Raw genomic sequence first — 19386 nt, 5'->3', positions numbered from 1 at the left:
CACATCAGAAAATACTGATACATATAATTGTGTACTCTTGTTATATTGACAACACGGCTAAACATTTTGACTGTCTTGTTCACGAACAATGACACAAGGACTTGTCATTTTCATGTGACTGACATGTTCACTTTGTCATGATTCTGCCGCATCATGTCATGTTTCTCTTGGTTTAGTGGCAGGATCATGACAGAACCTCATGTTAAATGTGGAGACAGACAATTATTGTTCTTATGGCCTTCCATACGCTCTCTCCGGTCTCGTCTTTGTTCCCATCCTCTTGTTACCCTCGTTATTGATTAATGCCCTTCACCTGTTTCCCTCTTGATTTGCTCCCTTATTTAATGCCCTCGTGTCTCTGTCTTGTGCTGGTTCATTGTGGTTTGTGTGGTGAGTTCTTGTACTCTAGTTTAGTTATTTGTAGGTCATGTCAAAAGTTAATTTAAGTCTTGTTTAAGTGTAGTTAGTTTTAGTCCTGTCCTGTTATTGTATCCCTGTTTTGTTCTGTTACCCCCGTGGGTCTATGTTTTATTATTTATTATTAAAATATGTTAACCCCTTACCCGCTGTCTGCACCTGGGTCCTCTGTCCTTGTCTCACCACTCGAGAACTATGACACACTGATGTAAAAATGTTACTAACTACGGATCTTGAACAGGTTACACGCTTTTCCAGGATATCCATGATGCTGTGCAGTTTGTACAAATTAATCTTAGAAATGCACATATTATTTAGCTCATTTTAAGAATGATTCGAGAAATGCTCAAAAGCGACTCAGTTAAAATGCTGGATTGTTGGTTGGGTCAATATTCGATAGGTTGAAACAATCCAGTTCCTGCACGCTTACTTTATAAAACTTGTTTTAACTTTTAAAACTTAGTTTAATAAAAATGTTATTATTGCTTATTACAATTTCATCAAAAGAGGACCCACTGCAAAACCTATCCACTCTATCTATCCACTGCAGTGCTTCTTAGACGTTTTTGATCATGCACCCCTTTAAGCCTTTAGGAGATAATCAATCCCATATTGCTGCATGCATTCTTTACAAGATGCCTGTATACATTAAAGTTTAATAAGAAATATAATTAATTTCTCTCACAACATGTTGTATGTTACCCAAAAGAGCGGAGGAGCAGAGTCACGGAACCCTAAATGTGCATCATGTCTTTGAACAGTTGGCGGTATAGTTGTCAATGTTTGCTGTCCGCGGTGCTGAAATTCACTTACAACGCCTGCCAATGTGAGATATACAATACAAATAAACATGGCCAGCGACTGAAATATCTTCAACTATTCTTTTTTGTCGTTTTATAACAGCTTTATTTTAAATATTAGGCTGACAATACATTAATACTGCGTAAAGTATTACACAGCTGGTTTACAGTACAGACCGTGGCGAATAAGAGCAACGCCACAGCACCGCGCGCGTGCTCCTTTAAGATGATGTAATTCTTTATAACCCATTATGTTTTTCTTTTTTTTCCCCGCCCGCACCGCTGAGGCAACAAAGCGACACAGCCCTGATCGCGCGGGTACCGGGAGGAGATATCTGGATCTTATTTCCTCCCAAACACCACCAGCGCGCAAAACCGGATTGACATTTTACCAGAAAATACAACGGAATCTCTGTAAACAGCTGGAATTATCAACCAACATTACAATCACTATATCTTTTGCTATTTGGAGCTTGTTTTTAACTTGCACCGGGACAACAGGAAAACACTTATCCGACATCAAAAGTCAAATTTAAAACCCAGATTAAGTTGTTGAGAACTTTCGGAGCTGATTTACGGACTAAATGATGTCCACTATACTGGTGGGTGGAAAAACAAACGTTTTGTTTGAATATTGATATTTAAAGACTAATATTGGAACCGTAGCTGTTAATTTTTTATGCAAACGTGAAGCTTTCATGGGATTGAACCATCGACCATGCGCTTTTCCATCCCCGTCCGCTGCTGCTTGATTTGGGCGGCAGAGGATGCCGAACAACCGACACTCTCACGCACTGCGCGACTCTCCTGTGTGCGCGCATAGCTCGTTCTCGGATGTTTCGCCGTACGGTTCGATGCTCGTGTATTTTTACAATAAGGTGAAGCTACCGGATCTGTTTATTTCGTTAAAATGATGTTTTTATCCGCTGTTACTGCTCACATAATATTGGTCATAGCGACTAACTCGCTCTCCAAGCTCTAGAGCGAACTTTTCAATCGTTTAATCGGCGTGAATACGAGGATTTCTCGGCACCCATGACCGAAATCATGGCTTTAAGCGGAAACTCCAGAGCTCAGCCTGCCGCCAAAGATCAAGGCTCCGTTCACAACACTTTTCCAGACGTTATTGAACTCAACGTCGGGGGGCAAGTGTATTACACCCGACACGGCACGTTAACCAGCAACGCCGGCTCTCTTCTGGGGAAAATCTTCTCTCAGAAAAATAACGCGTGCAACGATCTCGCTAGAGACCCCAAAGGTCGCTACTTTATCGACCGGGACGGCTTTTTATTCCGCTATGTTTTGGACTACCTCAGAGACAAGCAAGTCGTCCTCCCCGACCATTTCCCCGAGAAGGGGCGGCTGAGGAAAGAAGCGGAGTACTTTCAATTGCCCGACTTAGTCAAACTTCTAACCCCGGACGACTCAAAACCCAGCCCGGACGAATGCATTCACAGCGATTACGAGGACGGGTCCCAAGGAACGTGCCCGCCGCCGTCGCTCGTTCCCGCCGACAGAAAGAGCGGCTTCATAACGGTCGGATATCGCGGGTCTTGCACAATGGGCAGGGAGAGTCAAAGCGACGCCAAATTCAGGAGGGTGCCGAGGATTATGATATGCGGGAGGATTGCGTTGGCCAAAGAAGTTTTTGGCGAGACCTTGAATGAGAGCAGGGACCCGGATAGGACACCTGACAGGTACACGTCCCGCTTTTACCTCAGATTCAAACACCTGGAGCGCGCGTTTGACATGCTGTCGGAATGCGGCTTCCAGATGGTGGCGTGTAACTCGTCGGTGACGGCATCGGTCGTCAACCAGCACACTGACGACAAGACGTGGTCAAATTACACAGAGTACGTCTTTTACCGTAAGTTTCTCCTCTAGTGTCCTGTCAAAATGTGTGTTTCGTCAGATTACGCGATATTTGCATGCCCTTCCAGTTCTCGCTGTTGCTTTCACTCACGGAAAAACACATGAATTTTCACGGCAGACACGCAAAATTTAAAATGCGAAATATTCTTCATGTTTTATTCTGAAATTCACGAGGCTTTCCCGTAAGGGCTGCTCCGAGGGACGCTGTCATTTCCCCGAATCCCCGCTAGACGGCGCTCTCGGTTTGCAGTAGGCCTACGTCTCACGGTGCAATTTTTTACATTTTAGATATAAATGTATAGGTATAGATGTGTTTAAATATGAGTTTATTCAATATGTTACAAGATAAAGCAGCTTATTTTAAGACACAATTAAATACTTTTTATATGACAACACCATTGAGATTTTTTACTGTGGTTGCATACTGTATCGTAAAAGTGCAGAACTTGCATGGTTTTCATAAAATATCATGGTTAAACTATGGTAACTGTATACTGTACGTCCCTAAAAGTTTCTTTGTCGGGCAACTGCTTCCATAAAGAACTTTGAACCTTATTGCACAAAAGGTTATTTGTAGTAGATTATGAAGGTAAGAAAGGTTCTCTGGCGAACCAAAAATGTCTCTTCTGTGGCAACACTGGTGCTGCATCAACCTTCCATTACCTTTACTTTCAAGGGTCTACTTGTATGTGTGCTAATGTATACAGTGATTTTCTTCATGTAAGACTCTTACCTGGTAAGTGATGCTTTCTCTTTTAAAGAGAGTCCCCGTGGAGTGGCAGAGGATGATGGCTTTCTCTAATGGCTCTAACATAATTTTATGATGTAACAAAACACCGCCCACTTCAGGCTGCTGGTGGCTAATGTGCTGTCCAGCCGTGGACCTGCCACAAACCAAAATGGAGGAAGTACATAATGGACGGATTTCTCTGCAAATTAAAGAGATAACAGCTGCCGTATTCTAAATGTTTGCAGATATCATTGGCCAGTCTTTGCATGGACAATGTTATTCATTTTATTACCTTGCAATCTCGCAAAAGGTAATGCAACAGTAATTTTGTTGGAGTTCATGGACGGTTTCAGCAATAAAACCACAAAACTGAGCCAGAGTCAATAGCCTTTGTTCAGTGTACATCAATACAATGCCATGCAATCATTTTATGTTGAATCTACAAAGGTAAAGTAATAAATGCATGCAACATTTATTTCCCATGAGTATGCAAGGTGGGATGCTTGGTACAGGTATAATAGACGTGAGGGGTGTACTCACTTCTACAATACAATAATGCAGAATGTGATATTGCCAGTCTGTCGATTCACCATCCCAAACTATTGAAAACGGCATGCGGGAAAGAGTTTGGTAAAGTTTCAAGGAGTATTTTTGGAGTTTGTACCTAGCCTCCTACACACCCCACCAAGCCTGTCGAGTTTGCTTTGCCTCTGGCAGAGCGCACCAGTTGCTATTTTTAGGCTTCAGCGCTCCGATGCAAACTCTTCCCAGAGTGCAATGCCTCGCAGGCAAATTTATTTACCCATTTGTTGCATGGTTTGAGTGATTGACAATCAATCATCGGCAGTGACAGGTCGAGGACTTTCTGCAGTCTGCCTACAGTGCTGTGAATCATGTCATCAACTCCTGTGGTGACAATGTCACCTTTTCTCAAAAACAAGATTATCATTCTAGACTCACATAAACATCAAGATTATATTGGGAAACGTGTCGACACAGATCATTCAAGTAAATGTGTCTAAGATCAGTGGTCATCATGTTTTTCAGGCTAACGTATTTTCAAAAATGATATTCTATGTTTCTAAGCCCCCCACACGCTTGGACCGGATATTTCCTCTTTTTTTCTGTAATGTCTTTTGAAGAAAGTAAACTTGAACATCAAGATTCATTTTCGTGATTTTTGAAGTTTGAATAGTACATTCTTTAATAAAACAGCAGCTGTTTAAGGGACAAATGAAGAGTACATTTTGTTTGCCAGGATACCATGTTGTAGAGGTCTGCAGTAAAGTACATGTGGGACCAAATGTCTGCATTGCAGTCAGATGTGAACAGAGGTAGCTAATGAGAAAATGGGTAGTAAAAACCTCAATATAAGCATTGTATTGTAAAAAGAAAAAATGCCCAGATCATGTTGTAGACATACATGTAGTTTTCAAAATTTTCTTCCATTTATTAATATAACATTGTGGGCGTGACGAGAACCGTGAAGGAACGGTGCGAGGCCTCACAGAGGAGCTCCGGAAACATAAGAGAGGAGCGACAACAGGGAATGTTTATTATATTAAAAGTTGTTTTATGTTCTCCGGTTCCCGCTCCTTCCTTCCTTTGAACCTTGCTACAAACATATTTCAAATAATTGGATGTAATCTTGCATTAAATATTAAATTAAACAGGTTTGTATGATGAATGTTATTGAATCCAAACGAAATCCGCCGTACGACACGGATAAGCACATATATGGACTCATGCAGTATGTGTACACCAGTTGGTTTGCCATGCTGTACAAACCATAGATGAACGTGTTTAGTAAGAGACTGGAACGACAGAAGGGTTGTTGGTTAAAAAAGCAAGGGTGGGGGTGGGTGGAGTGATGTTGTCCTGCCTAAACTCATTTTTCTTGCTAGAGGATGAGCCATGACAGCTTTGATGCTCCACTTGTTAGGTGCAGCTGCTCCCCTGTGCAGTCCATCAAGAGACCTAACACTGAATCTAGCAACTGCATTATTCACTACCAGACTGAGAGAGAGAGAGAGGGAGAGAGAGGGAGAGAGAGAGCTTGTTAGGGAAATAGACTATAGTTGCAGATGTAGAGCTGGTTACTGCAGGGTAAATGTAAACCTTGTGAGAACAAATCTCTTTTGCTCATAGTCAGATGGGCCACACCTATGAGCACAGACACATTTAGGGTGCGGTCACACTAGACTTTGAGCATGAAATAAAAATTATGTTTTCCCGTCTGATGCATTTGCATTAGGGATGCGACGATTATAGATTTTGTTGTTACGATTATAGTCTGAGGAATAATCACGTTTTCACGATTATGACGGTTATTATGCATTCATTCGTCCACAAAAAAGTAATAAATAAATAATATTGTCTAGTTATTAGTTTGTGTTCTACTTGTGTAACCTTAAGGTTAAATAAATAAGGTTTTAATACCGTAACACTATTAGCCTAACTCACAGAAATGTCATTTAGTAAAATACAGTCAATCGAGTCAATTAATTTAATACTATGAATTAAGTGAATATGTCATCATGTCATTTCTTATACGAATATGTATAAAAACGCAACTGCTCCAGCGTAAATATTTGCACATATACAGTAGCCTATATGAAACACAATGAGGGTTAAAATCTCAGCCAGCTAGGTCACTTCCATTCTCATTGCACGAAGGGCATTTTTCACCAAGTGATAATGATGTGTTTAGTAAGAAAACGTTCAAATTTTGGCGAACGGACAGCACTACAGATCTGCAATTTGATGTGCCTCTGTGATCCTGCCTCTAGAAAAGGGCAAAAGTTCACTTTGCTTTTTTCATATTTGTTGATGTACCTTGAAACGCATAGCCTGAAAAGATTCTCCTTTTTGGTTGTCAACATATGGCGAAGTGTTTGAATAATTAGACTCGCGTTATTGATCGTAATCCTATGTGCATCCTTAAGTGAAACGCCATTGTTCCCTATGATGCCGGCTGTATGTAGCGGAAGTACGTCATCAACCTGTACATTGATGGTACTGTTGATGTCAGTTGTTGGTCAAAAATGCTTTGTTGTATTATTACCTCAACCAGTGATTTAAGGAAAATATCCATATTATCCAATACATCTTGGTTTCATATGACTGAAGAATCTTCCCAGATGCATCAAAAATATAGTTGACAACCAAGTGGGATGACTTCCCTTAAATGGACTTTAATGGCATCTATACCAAAACAAAACAGACAAAGTAGTACCATTTTTAACTGAGGTGTTAAGTTAACAGAAACATACTAATGTACTGGGATTTTTTGTAGGCCTTATAATCAAAGGTGAGTCTTATTTGAACAGATTTTACACCGCCTGTCAATTCTTTTATACCTACATCTACTGATGGGAATAACCTAAGCGATGCTTAGCAATTAGACGAACATTGGCTGAAATATAGATTGAAGAAGGAGACCATCTGATCTGCTAATCTCTCCTTGATAAGGATCTGGAGGTTGGACTTGATGTTATTGTTATTGATTTCTTCGTTGGATCACGCAGACGGCTCTGCACCCAAAACAGGCTCTTCAGAAAGTCCTTTAGAATACAAGATGCACTTTTCTTTCAAGACCCAATACCCAAAGCTTTCCCTCTGAATTATTTTTATTACAATACTATCTCAGATGAATCTGAGATACATTAAGCATGCAAATCCAAAATATGTAAATAAACAGCATAAAGGAGAAGAGAACACAATGCGTACTGTATTTTGGGGAATTCTCCATTTAGCAACAAACTAGGTGAGTTTGCTTTCCAAACCATGTTTCAGAATAGCTGTCCATTACCCTTCTGCTTTTCTAACTGCTTTGTCAGACCCCTTTGAACTTTTGAACTCTTTGATTCGTAGTTGTGAACAAAATATTGCTGACATACAGTATGTGCCACACTGGAGGTAGCAGGAATGTCCACCTCTCCGGCTGCATTCATTTTTTATAATACTGCCCCATTCAACATGAAGGTCAAGTTCAGAAACCTTGGGGTGTGATAAGAAACCCCTTACCTTGGTGGTGGTGAGGTCGTTGAGACTTCAAACCCCTTCCTGTCAAAACCAGGCCTTTCCTGTCTCCTATTAGTCCCCTGGAAACAGTAGGTGATTTGATAAACTTCAGAATTGATTAACATGCCTTATAGGTAGAGAGATAATTGTAAAGTCTGTGCCTGTCAGATGTTAAGTGGAGGTCTTTAGCTTAATATGCAAGACAGAACGCTAGGACCCTGGTGAGGTGGGGTTTGGTGTGTCTAAAATGCCCGATCCAACTCATTAATATGGAAAACGATGGAAACATGCATGTCACTGCTCTAACAGAACTAAAAAGGACAGAGTTTACGTCCTAATTTGTTGCTTAAATAGCTCAGAAAATGTCAAGAAGAATTTTCTGTTCACATCAGAGTCTGTTTAAAGGCCAGGACATACAGTACCAAGGATTGTTGGACTGTTTTTGACTGTTGGTTGGCCTAGTTTTTTGATTTACTGTATTATGCCCTAATGTCTGGAGTTTCTCAGTGAGAGAGATCGTTCTGATTGGCTAAGACTATAAAATCCATAATATTTTAATTATACTCATATATTTGTACATTTAAAGCGGAGGTTATACACAGTTTCTGCCAATCTCATTTTAATCTTGAGTAGCTATAGAGTAGGACTGCATACTTCATATCTTCGAAGAGTCTTTAGTTTGATCACATTTATAAAAGACGGATACAGCTTTACGATTATTTCCGATAACAGGCGAGCCCTGGAGGCGTGTAGGGGGGGGGGCAGGACTAATGCACGAGCACACATCATCCCATTTTCCCTGCATAACTGTTGATTCATAAAAACGAAGTGTGGTGTATCTTATGCACCGCGCTGGGACCGTTCCATCTATAAGTTTCAAACGATCTGCAAATCAAGCGTTATTTCCACCGTTTATTTAACATTGATCAACGACATGCAGTGAACAAACAAATACAGCTGAACAAAGGACACTGATGGGCGTGCTCTTTCTCTCGCTCTTGCTGTCATATGCCCAACTCGTTTTTGACAAATTTACCATGTTAAGCTTGAGAAGCCAGCACGTTTAACATTATACAGAAGTCAGAATTCATGGAACACTGTTGAACCCACCCTTTAAGTATATTATTTGCTATAAGTGATACATTTCTAACATTCTGACATTTACAACAAGTGGTCTGTGTCCACTTGTTTGTTGCATAGATATGCTTTAACACGTCATTGCAGCTAAGGTTATTATAACCTGCACCATGATGGTACTCATCCCTGAACACCATTGCTATACATTTTAAATCATGTCTTTGGTTCTACATACTTTGTGTTTTGAAATATGACGGATAAACTGCGAAGGACTGTTTTATGCTGCTTGCTTTTCTGAGCCCTCGATGATTTTTTACAGCTCCGTTGTCGCTTGATTCCACCCCCGTATCTATCCAGGCATGTGTCTCGTTCTTATTGAACTGCTTCAGAGAGCCAACTGTTTTCTTAGGCTTGTGAATTCAGAGGAAGTGCTCCTGGCTCTGCGGGAGCTGTGTTTGCTGTTCAGACAAGGTTTTTGTTGCCTAATTCAGTTGCATGGCCTAAAAATAGCAGCCAAGCACAAACATTCAGTGTTGTCTGAATATATGAATGGCAATCATAAGAGAACATTAGGAGTAAGAAACGCATGTTTATGTAAGAATTGCATGTTAAGTGGTAGAGCATGCTGCAAGCAATGGCAAGGTCATGGGTTCGAACCTGAGGGAATCCATGTCCTGATGATATGTTTCAGTATAAGTTGCTTTGGATAACTTCTGCCAAATGTTTAAAATGTAAGAAACTGCATCAGCTTTTGGTTGTCTGAGGTTTCAAGGTAAATGAGCATTTTTATTGATTTCTGAAGTTCACATCAGTTCGTCTGGGACTTTCAGCGGACAGTCATGTTGAACTTTTTATACTTGAACAATCAGAACCCTTGATATTATTCAATAACATCCCGTAGACCCTGTCACCCATATTTCGACAACTAGTCATTAAAAGAACAAGAAATATGTGAAGGTATTTATTCAATCTCACATATTTCGGAGTGAATCTGTATAAACAATAACAAAAAGATGGAATTTAATTTGTTGTTTGAAAATTGACTGAATTCCAAAAAGTGAAGCCAGGTGGTTGGAAAAGAAAAAGAAAAAAATTATGAAATGTCTTGTGGTATAAGAAATTATTTCAGAGGCTGATGAAGGAATAGGAATTAAAGGATATTAATTCAAAATATGATTTTAAATAATGTGAACTGGTGAATCGTATGTGTTAAGAAATGAAAATAAGGTCAGTTTGGATGTTGTGTGACATGTTGTCAATTACAGAAAATTCCTTTGTTCCATAGGTGATAAAACACAAATTACAGTAACTAGAGGGAATAGTTAAATTATTTGACGTTTTCCGTTCATTCTGTTCATAACCAGAAAGTAGCTTGCTGGTTTTCCTGGTTGTAGCATTTTTTGAGTTTAGAGGCTTTGTTTGAAACGTTGAGCTCTTTCATCTGCTAGATTCAGTCAGAAGGAGGTGAAGAAGTTTTGTGTTCAGAGTCAGGAAGTGCACAGCTCTTACAAAATCAATAAATGAAGGTCATTGAAGGATCAGGTGTGCTTTTTAAACATTGCTCTGCCAAGAAGCAGGTTCCCCGTGTGAATAAGGTCACCTTCTGTGGTCCCATTTATTTCAAGTATTTCCCAGTCAATTAACATTACTGGAAAAATCTTCAAATATGAACATTGTGATATTTACTCACCTTACACAGCAATGAAAAATGCAGTGTAAACTGTGCAACATTACTTTAAAGGGGCTATATGAACACAAAATAATGAATATTGTTTAAGTAAACTAAAATTTAACGCTGTTTAAAGCTGTTGAAAGGTGTTTAGATGTAAAGGGATAATTCAACTCGCAAATTATATTATCTTATAAGCGATCTACTTTTTCTACAATGAGAAAAACCACAACAGTAAAAATGTGCATCTAAAAGAAACGGAAGAGAGACAGACTTTGATCATCACCTTACAAAATGTACAAGTTTAAATCTGAGTGAAAACGATATCGTATTATTAATAATTATACATATCAATTTAAAGAGATTTTTACCCCCCCCAAAAAATGTGGTTATCATTTACACACCTTCGAGTTGTTCCAAAAGATAGATACGATATCTATCAGAAAGATATTTGGAAGAATGCTTGTTAGAAAACAGTTATTGGGCCCCAATGACAACCATAGTAAGTAAATTTCTTACGTTGTTTCTAAGCGCGCTACATAGACTCTAAAGGTACGCCTTAACTACAGTTATACCTTTTCTAGATGTATCTCCTAAACTATCCCTTAGGATGTTACTTTCTTACGTTGTTTCTAAGCGCGCTACATGGACTCTAAAGGTACGCCTTAACTACAGTTATACCTTTTCTAGATGTATCTCCTAAACTATCCCTTAGGATGTTACTTTCTTACGTTGTTTCTAAGCGCGCTACATGGACTCTAAAGGTACGCCTTAACTACAGTTATACCTTTTCTAGATGTATCTCCTAAACTATCCCTTAGGATGTTACTTTCTTACGTTATTTCTAAGCACGCTACATAGACTCTAAAGGTACGCCTTAACACAGTTATGCCTTTTCTAGATGTATCTCCTAAACTATCCCTTAGGATGTTACTTTCTTACGTTGTTTCTAAGCACGCTACATAGACTCTAAAGGTACGCCTTAACACAGTTATGCCTTTTCTAGATGTATCTCCTAAACTATCCCTTAGGATGTTACTTTCTTACGTTGTTTCTAAGCGCGCTACATGGACTCTAAAGCTACGCCTTAACACAGTTATGCCTTTTCTAGATGTATCTCCAAACTATACCTTAGGATGTTACTTTCTTACGTTGTTTCTAAGCGCGCTACATGGACTCTAAAGCTACGCCTTAACACAGTTATGCCTTTTCTAGATGTATCTCCTAAACTATACCTTAGGATGTTACTTTCTTACGTTGTTTCTAAGCACCTTACATAGACTCTAAAGGTACGCCTTAACACAGTTATACCTTTTCTAGATGTATCTCCTAAACTATACCTTAGGATGTTACTTTCTTACGTTGTTTCTAAGCACCTTACATAGACTCTACAGGTACGCCTTAACACAGTTATACCTTTTCTAGATGTATCTCCTAAACTATACATTAGGATGTTACTTTCTTGCGTTGTTTCAAAGCGCCTTACATAGACTCTACAAGTACGCCTTAACTAAAATTATACCTTTTCTAAATGTATCTCCTAAACTATACCTTAGGATATTACTTTCTTACGTTGTTACTAAGCGCAGTACATCGACTCTAAAGGTACGCCTTAACACAGTTATGCCTTTTCTAGATGTATCTCCTGAACTATACCTTACGATGTTACTTTCTTATGTTGTTTCTAAGCGCACTACATAGACTCTAAAGGTACGCCTTAACACAGTTATGCCTTTTCTAGATGTATCTCCAGAACTATACCTTACGATGTTACTTTTTTCTTACGTTGTTTCTAAGCGCGCCACATAGACTCTAAAGGTACGCCTTAACTACAGTTATGCCTTTTCTAGATGTATCTCCTGAACTATACCTTAGGATGTTACTTTCTTACGTTGTCCATGGCGGTGGAGCTGAATTATTGGATATTGATCATTCGACAATCAATGATTCACTCTATACAGGGACTGCTCCACTGGTTTATCTGAGGTAGCAGTGGTTTTGTTGTTTTCAAATATAATTGAATCAGCAGCTCGTTTCAGAGGTTGCGTCCTCCGGATGTCGCATTTGTGAGCCATATTGATGTCTCGTTTAAATAACCATAATAAAATTGTATGTTGTAAGTTGTAAAATAATATAGTAATTCTTTCTAAGTTTGCAACTCAATAGTTTGAAAAAAAAGCTTATGAAATCAATAAGTGTAACAAAATATAAAAATTTATAAAATGAAAAGCCAATCAGCATTAGGAAATTCGTCCCCCTCGATCATGACCCTTGAGATTATTACGTCACATTAGCAACCGCATTAGCTTAGGTGCAGCCAGTCCATTTACAATACCACGTTAAACAGTCCCATGTACATGCAGACAATTTTTCAGGCATTACATTTAGGATATTTGTATTTGTCGAAATGAAACGTTGATTAATATCGACCAAACACAATGCAGGGAGGCCAGCGGAGGAGGCCAGCGGAGGAGGCCGGAGAAGCGCCGCAGTCAGAGGGGCCATTGTCCTCAGGTACGAATAGAGGCACACCCATCAGCATTCTAATCAGTTTGATGAAATTCGACCATCTGTTGACCATCAATAAAAAAGAACATGTCTTACATATAGCCTCTTTAAGGGTGTTTTTTTAGGTTGGCAGATGTGACTATTGCAAGAAATTTACTAAAATGTTTAACTTAAGAAAGTAAATAGGTAAAAGCATTTCTAGATGTAATCATGAGGAAATAATGACAGAATTTTTATATTTAGATGAACTATTCCTTTAAGTATTCAGCACAATTACAGTACTTCAGGGTTTGTACTATATGACCTCCTCATCTGAAGGTACAGCTTCAATCAAGGCAGCTGAATGATCTTGATGATGCTTGTGTTGATTGGTTCTTTTACATTTCCATGCCCTCTACACCTATGAGCACCACTTATAAAGAGCTTACTCTCCAGTATACACACCACCCTGATTGGCGGGTCAGAATGGGTTGACACGCTTTACTGGCCTCAATCTCCAGCTGTAGCTGAATTGCTGAGTGGCCAAAGAGATTCAAGAAGAGACTCCTGAGGGAAGTGTTCTTGGTCGCCCCTGCCTTATCTCTCCTAATGGTCAGACTGGCAATGTGGAAAAGGGAGAGATAGTGGGTGGCAAAAGCCTTTTGCCACTTTATACATGCTGGAAGACTTTGTGATGTTCATTTTTGCCCCTGCCATACACATTTTCACTTGGTGCTTCTGATGTGAAGAAAGAGAGGTAGGGTTAATGTTTACCTACCTCTCCTTCACTAGTTGTACTGTATGAAATTGGTTTTAGTTCTGGTTTTCCATAATAACGTGAACGTTTATAAGCTTTTGTCAGTGGTGGTTTGCTGATCCAATGCAAAGAAGCCGCACAAAGCACATCACAGCTGCGTTGAACTCAAATACCAAATGCATTTGCACGATTCGTAGTTGTCTGTTTGCACATCCTTTTAACAGATCAGATTTTCGTAAAATTTGGACTAATATGATATGTAGACAAAATTTAGCTAAATTAAAATTAACAAACAGATGTACCCGAGATGTACAAAAAAGATTTAAAGTTATTGAAGTGCTGCCGTTTTTGAATGTTTAGCTCTGATCTGTTTATTTCCATTTTACTAAGCATAAAGTATTATTGATTTCTCTTCCAAACAACATTCCATTTTGAAAGACATTTGTTAACCCACTGGAGTCAATGTATTTTTTTATTGCTAGGATTAATTGCTTTAGTATTGTAAAAACATGATTGCATTTTAACATTAAATTTTGGGATGATATAATTTTTTTCATTAACTAATGCTTTTAGGTATGTCTGTGATATTTAAATGTAGCTTTTTGTGTTGATTATTTCTTTCCACAGTGTTAATTTAATGGCTAATGTAGTAGTTAATGGAGCAGAATAATAATCATTGCCTGTTTCAGACCTTAATATTGGTGCAGGTTAATAAATACACATGAAACTTTTGCTTTTTCAATTAATTTGACCTGTTTTTCGAGGGAAATAAAGTAATTTACTGCAGATTTAGTAAATTGCTTTGCAACCACAATGCAATCCAGTGACCTGATTCAGTATACTTGTCCCTATGGGTGATGTGACTGCACAACTTAATTACAACATTATCCAAATCCACTATAAGTAAAAAGCATTTACTAAAATCTTAATTGTATTCCAACAAGTTCAGGTCACAACAGCTTTCAGACCTGTAGATCATATGTTAGGAACGACTCAGGAGTCAGACGCAGGGTTGGAATTGTGGGCGTACTCTACTCAAGAGAGCACCAAGAACTCAGATTACAGTAGAGTATGTAATCTGTGGTCCACGAATTCCTGGATGGCAGACCAGTCCGGACAAATGACCCCACTGAAGGAAATCAGGACTAAGCGCAGCCGACAATGTGCCCTCTGGACACTCTGCCGGCACTTGCAACCTCGGGTGGCCTCCGCCACTCGACACCCCAGGAGAGAGCCGCGACCACCACCCACTGAGGGAGGATGGCCTCTGCCTGAAAGTTCCCAATCTGGGGCCTCAAACTGACATGAGACGGCGCATCAACCAGTGATGCCACTCCCTCAAGGCAAGTCTCACCACTAACAGCTCCTGGTTGCCGATGTTGTAATTACGTTCTGCAGGGCTGAGGCAGTGGGGCACACTGCACCGACCCTGACATCCGACGTGTGAACCTCAACAATGAACTGGAGTGCAGGGTCTGGAACAGACAAGACAGGTGCAGAGACAAAATGTGTTTAAAGTTTCAAAGGCTACTGGAGTGTCATGATTCCACCCGAATGTCACCTTAGTGGCATTCCTGATGAAATCCGAAGCCCAGGAACCGCCGAAGTGCATTGCGAGAGGTCGGGGGTGGGCTATTCGACGACAGCCTTTATCTTTCGAAAAAATGATGTGGCCAAGGAACTTAACTGATTCTGCATGGAATTCACACTTATTCGCCTTAACGTATAGCTGGTTCTCGGTCTGTCTCGGTCTGTGAGCCTTGGTATTTTAGCAAGCAAGGGAGGGTGAAGTGGCCAGCCTTGCCCTGAGCTAGGCGTAACTGTTTCTGATGGGGGATGAGGGGCAGTAATCCCAGCTGCATAGGCTCGGAATCCGAGGAAGGGCTCGAGGGAGATGGGAGTTGAGGGTGCCAGAGGGGACTAGAGGTGACGCTGGCTGCAACATGAGATGCGGCTCTCCACCCATAGAGAGAGACTAATCAGGGACTCGAGATCGCTAGGCAGGTCCAGTTTGTCAGAGATGGCCGAATGATCCAGCCCATCAGGGAAACGAGCGCGTAACACGCACTCATTCCAGTCGCAGCGCGGGTCTTAAGGCAAAAGGCGTAATCTATTACCAAGCCTCCCTTCTGAGTCAGCCAGCCTAACTGGGCAGATGATGTATTGTCCCCTTGGGCCGTACGGTAAAAAAAAACTGATCATCACTTGCCGAAAATCCTCGAAAGTAGCACAGCAAGGCACCTTGGCATTTCATACTGCCACCGCTCACTTGCGAGCAGATCCAAAGAGAAGCTTCTTTGGCTTTCTCGGAGGCATAACGACGGAGTTGGAGAGTGAACACATTGTGATAGGAAGGCAGGAGTTAGGGTCGCCGTTGTAGACAGGGGGCTTGTTTTCGGCATGAGGTTCTGGCTCAGATGTAGATATCAGGGGAAGTGACTGGGGGAGATAAGTGACCAGGGGGATGGTGGCAGTCCCAGCTCGTTATTGAGAGAGAAGAGCTCCGTGAGGGGGGTCCACTATAAAGACCAGAGGCCTCCATTAAGGGTGGTGCATACGAGCAACAGAGTCCACATAAGAGGTAGACTGCTGGTAAAGCACAAACAGTCCGCACCGAACAGTCCACTAGAAGGGCACGATAATCCACAGGGAAAATGTCCGCTCGGCCAAGAGTAATCCCAGAGAGCAGTCCACATGATGGTAGGAATGCTCTGTTGGAGAGATGAGGACAAGAGCCTGTGGAGTAAATGGCCCCAGTGTGGCAGAATGACACTCGTGAAGATGCCGGAGCAGCAACTATGAGTACACAAGAGTCAGACACCGTGACTCTTGTGATTACTAATGTGATTACTAAAAGAACCATAATTGACATGACAAGACCACTAGACTAGGGGATCAGAAAAATTGACATGATTAACGATCTGAAATTAGACAAAAGATACACAGGGAATATAAAGGGAAGAAAATCAGAAAGCCAACGAGGAACAGAAGGGGTGAGAGAAAAGATAATGTGCAAACCCAGGTGAGAAGAGTCAATGATGAAAGAACAACAAGGGAACGAGGGGGCGGATTCCGTGGCATATGGAGAGCTGTCAAACAATGCCTTGTGCCTGAAAAAAAGTGATAAATGGATAAAACAAGCTAGTGCTCAGAACCGAGACCTGACACCGTTTCCTTTGTTCCGAACCAATTATTAGTAGTTCTATTAAGTTATTATTGGTTTTAAAATGGACCACAATTTGGTAATACAAGTCTTGCTGGAGTAAACAGTCATGCGATCATCCATAAAGTCGCATAGAAACAGTTGCATAAGCTTAATGTGACTTTCTTTGTAGCTGTTGTTAGATTATTTCTTTATTTTAAACTTGTGCTGTTACACGGAGCAAATAAAGTCTGTCTCTTTGAGACACGCGCACTAAACACTGTGTAAACATCTGTATTTTCCGTCTGTATAATAATCCGTTAAGCCTAGTATTGACACAATTTTTGTATCATTTAGGTATGCTATACACCAAAACATGGAAAACAAAACTTTTGGTACAGTAATTATAAAGCTTTACAGTACCCCGATAGCACAGGTACAGTACGTCTGTATGATGTCTGTTAAAGATCTGGAAAACATCTGCGGTGTACATCTGATAAACATCTTAGAAAGGGCGGTATTTATTCCTTTAAAATTATTAACATCCTACAAAAATCTTTAAGATGTCTCACATCAGTGGTCATGAAGTAATTCGAGAGACTGGTACTGGCATATCTGAAGGACATCACAGAACCCTTACTTGAGCCCCTGCAATTTTCCTACATAGCAAACAGGTCTGTTGAGGATGCAGTTAACATGGGGCTGCATTTTGTCCTGAAACATCTGGCTAGACCAGGGACCTATGTAAGGATCCTGTTTGTGGACTTCAGCTCCGCTCTCAACACCATCATCCCATCACTGCTCCAGAAAAGTTAACCCAGCTATCTGTTCCTGGCTTTATCTGTCAGTGGATCACCAGCTTTCTAACAGACAGGCTACAGCTACTGAGAATGAGGAAACGCACATCCAGTACTGGCACCCCCCAGGTGTGCGTTCTCTTCGCCCCACTGCTCTTCTCCCTGTACACAAATGACTGCACTGCCCAGGACCCTTCTGTCAGACTTCTGAAGTTCACAGATGACACCACACTCATTGGCCTCATCCAGGATAGTGATAAGTCAGCGTACAGACAGAAGGTTGAGCAGCTGGGTGCCTGGTGCAGTCATAAAACCTTGGAGCTGAACATGCTTAATACAGTGGAGACGATTATGAACCTCAGGGAGAAACACCCCTGCCTTCCACCCTCTCACCATCATGAAAAGCACTGTGGCAGCAGTGGATTCATTCAGGTTCCAGGGCACCCCATCTCTCAGGAACTGAAGTGGGGCAATCATATTGGCTCCATTGTTAAAAAAGCCCAGCAGAGGTTGTACTTTTTACATCAGCTGAAGAAGTTCAACCTACCACAAACTTTGTTAAAACAGTTTTACTCAGCAGTCATAGAGTTTGTCCTCTACACATCCATCACTGTGGCTTAGCCACAAAGTCAGAAATCAGAAGACTACAGAGGACTGTTAGGACTTCTGAGAAGATCATTGGTGCTCCCCAGCCCTCCCTCCAAGAACGGTATACATCCAGAGTGAGGAAAAGGATTTAGAGAATCACCCAGGCCCTCTCAAATGCAAGCCATCATCTCTTCACAATGCTCCCGTATGGTCGGCGCTACAGAGCACTGAGCACCAAAACAACCAGACACAAAACAGCTTCTTCCCTCAGGCCAATTACCTCCTGAACAGTTCAATGTTTTTTTACCCACTGCAATTAATAATAAAGTGCAATATTAATTAATATATATTAATTATAATCTTCCAGATAATACATTATCTATTTTTATACAACTTTTTCTGTAAATTATATTTCATTCTGCTGTATATACCTTGTACTACAATAGACCATTCTTATTTTTATACTTGTACATATTTACATACACACATAGCTTTACTCTCTTTATATTTATCTTATGTTTATTGTATTGTATTTTTATACCTATAGGCCCTTATTTAAATCATCTGTGTACTGTATTATATTGTGTTATGGTCTCTGTATACTGTTGTTGCTGTTTCTGTGTACTGGATGCTCCTGTCACCAAAACAAATTCTTTGTATGTGCAAACTTATTTGGCTATAAAGCTCTTTATGATTCTGATATATGACATCTGACAGGAAATGTCCCAGAGACGTATTGCAGATGTGCAATTAAAAAAAAAAAACGTCTTGCAGATGTAAATCAAATAGACGCCTCCCAGATGTATGTGTGCTATCAGGGTACATATTTGCTTCCAATACATCGATCAATACACACCATCGTGTGCTCAAATGCCTCTTTAGAGCAACATCGTTCTGTTCTAATCATCGTTACACTTGGACTTAAGTCACATGATGTCTAAATAACCAATCATCTACCATTATCAAACTACATTTCTCTTGAGGCAGGCTTGCTTGTCGCCTTCACAGTTAAATTTGTCACATCAAA

At 40.4% G+C, this 19386-nt stretch overlaps 1 protein-coding gene across 1 annotated transcript in view; it reads left to right on the top strand.

The window, feature by feature from the left end:
* Positions 1–2252: 2252 nt before the first annotated feature.
* The window catches only part of kctd16b (potassium channel tetramerization domain containing 16b), a gene marked incomplete at both ends in the record, with an annotated part of 57928 nt that continues 40794 nt past the window's right edge, over positions 2253–19386 (top strand). Inside the window, one exon of the mRNA XM_079486042.1 lies at positions 2253–3084. Within this exon, the coding sequence (XP_079342168.1) occupies positions 2253–3084 (832 nt within the window). The remainder of the gene's footprint in view (positions 3085–19386) is intronic.

The sequence above is a fragment of the Barbatula barbatula genome, assembly GCF_947034865.1.
Source record: "Barbatula barbatula genome assembly, chromosome: 22".
NCBI classification, from domain to species: Eukaryota; Metazoa; Chordata; class Actinopteri; order Cypriniformes; family Nemacheilidae; genus Barbatula; species Barbatula barbatula.
Note: the sequence above shows the minus strand (reverse complement) of the source record. Positions and strands in the feature narration are given on the sequence as shown.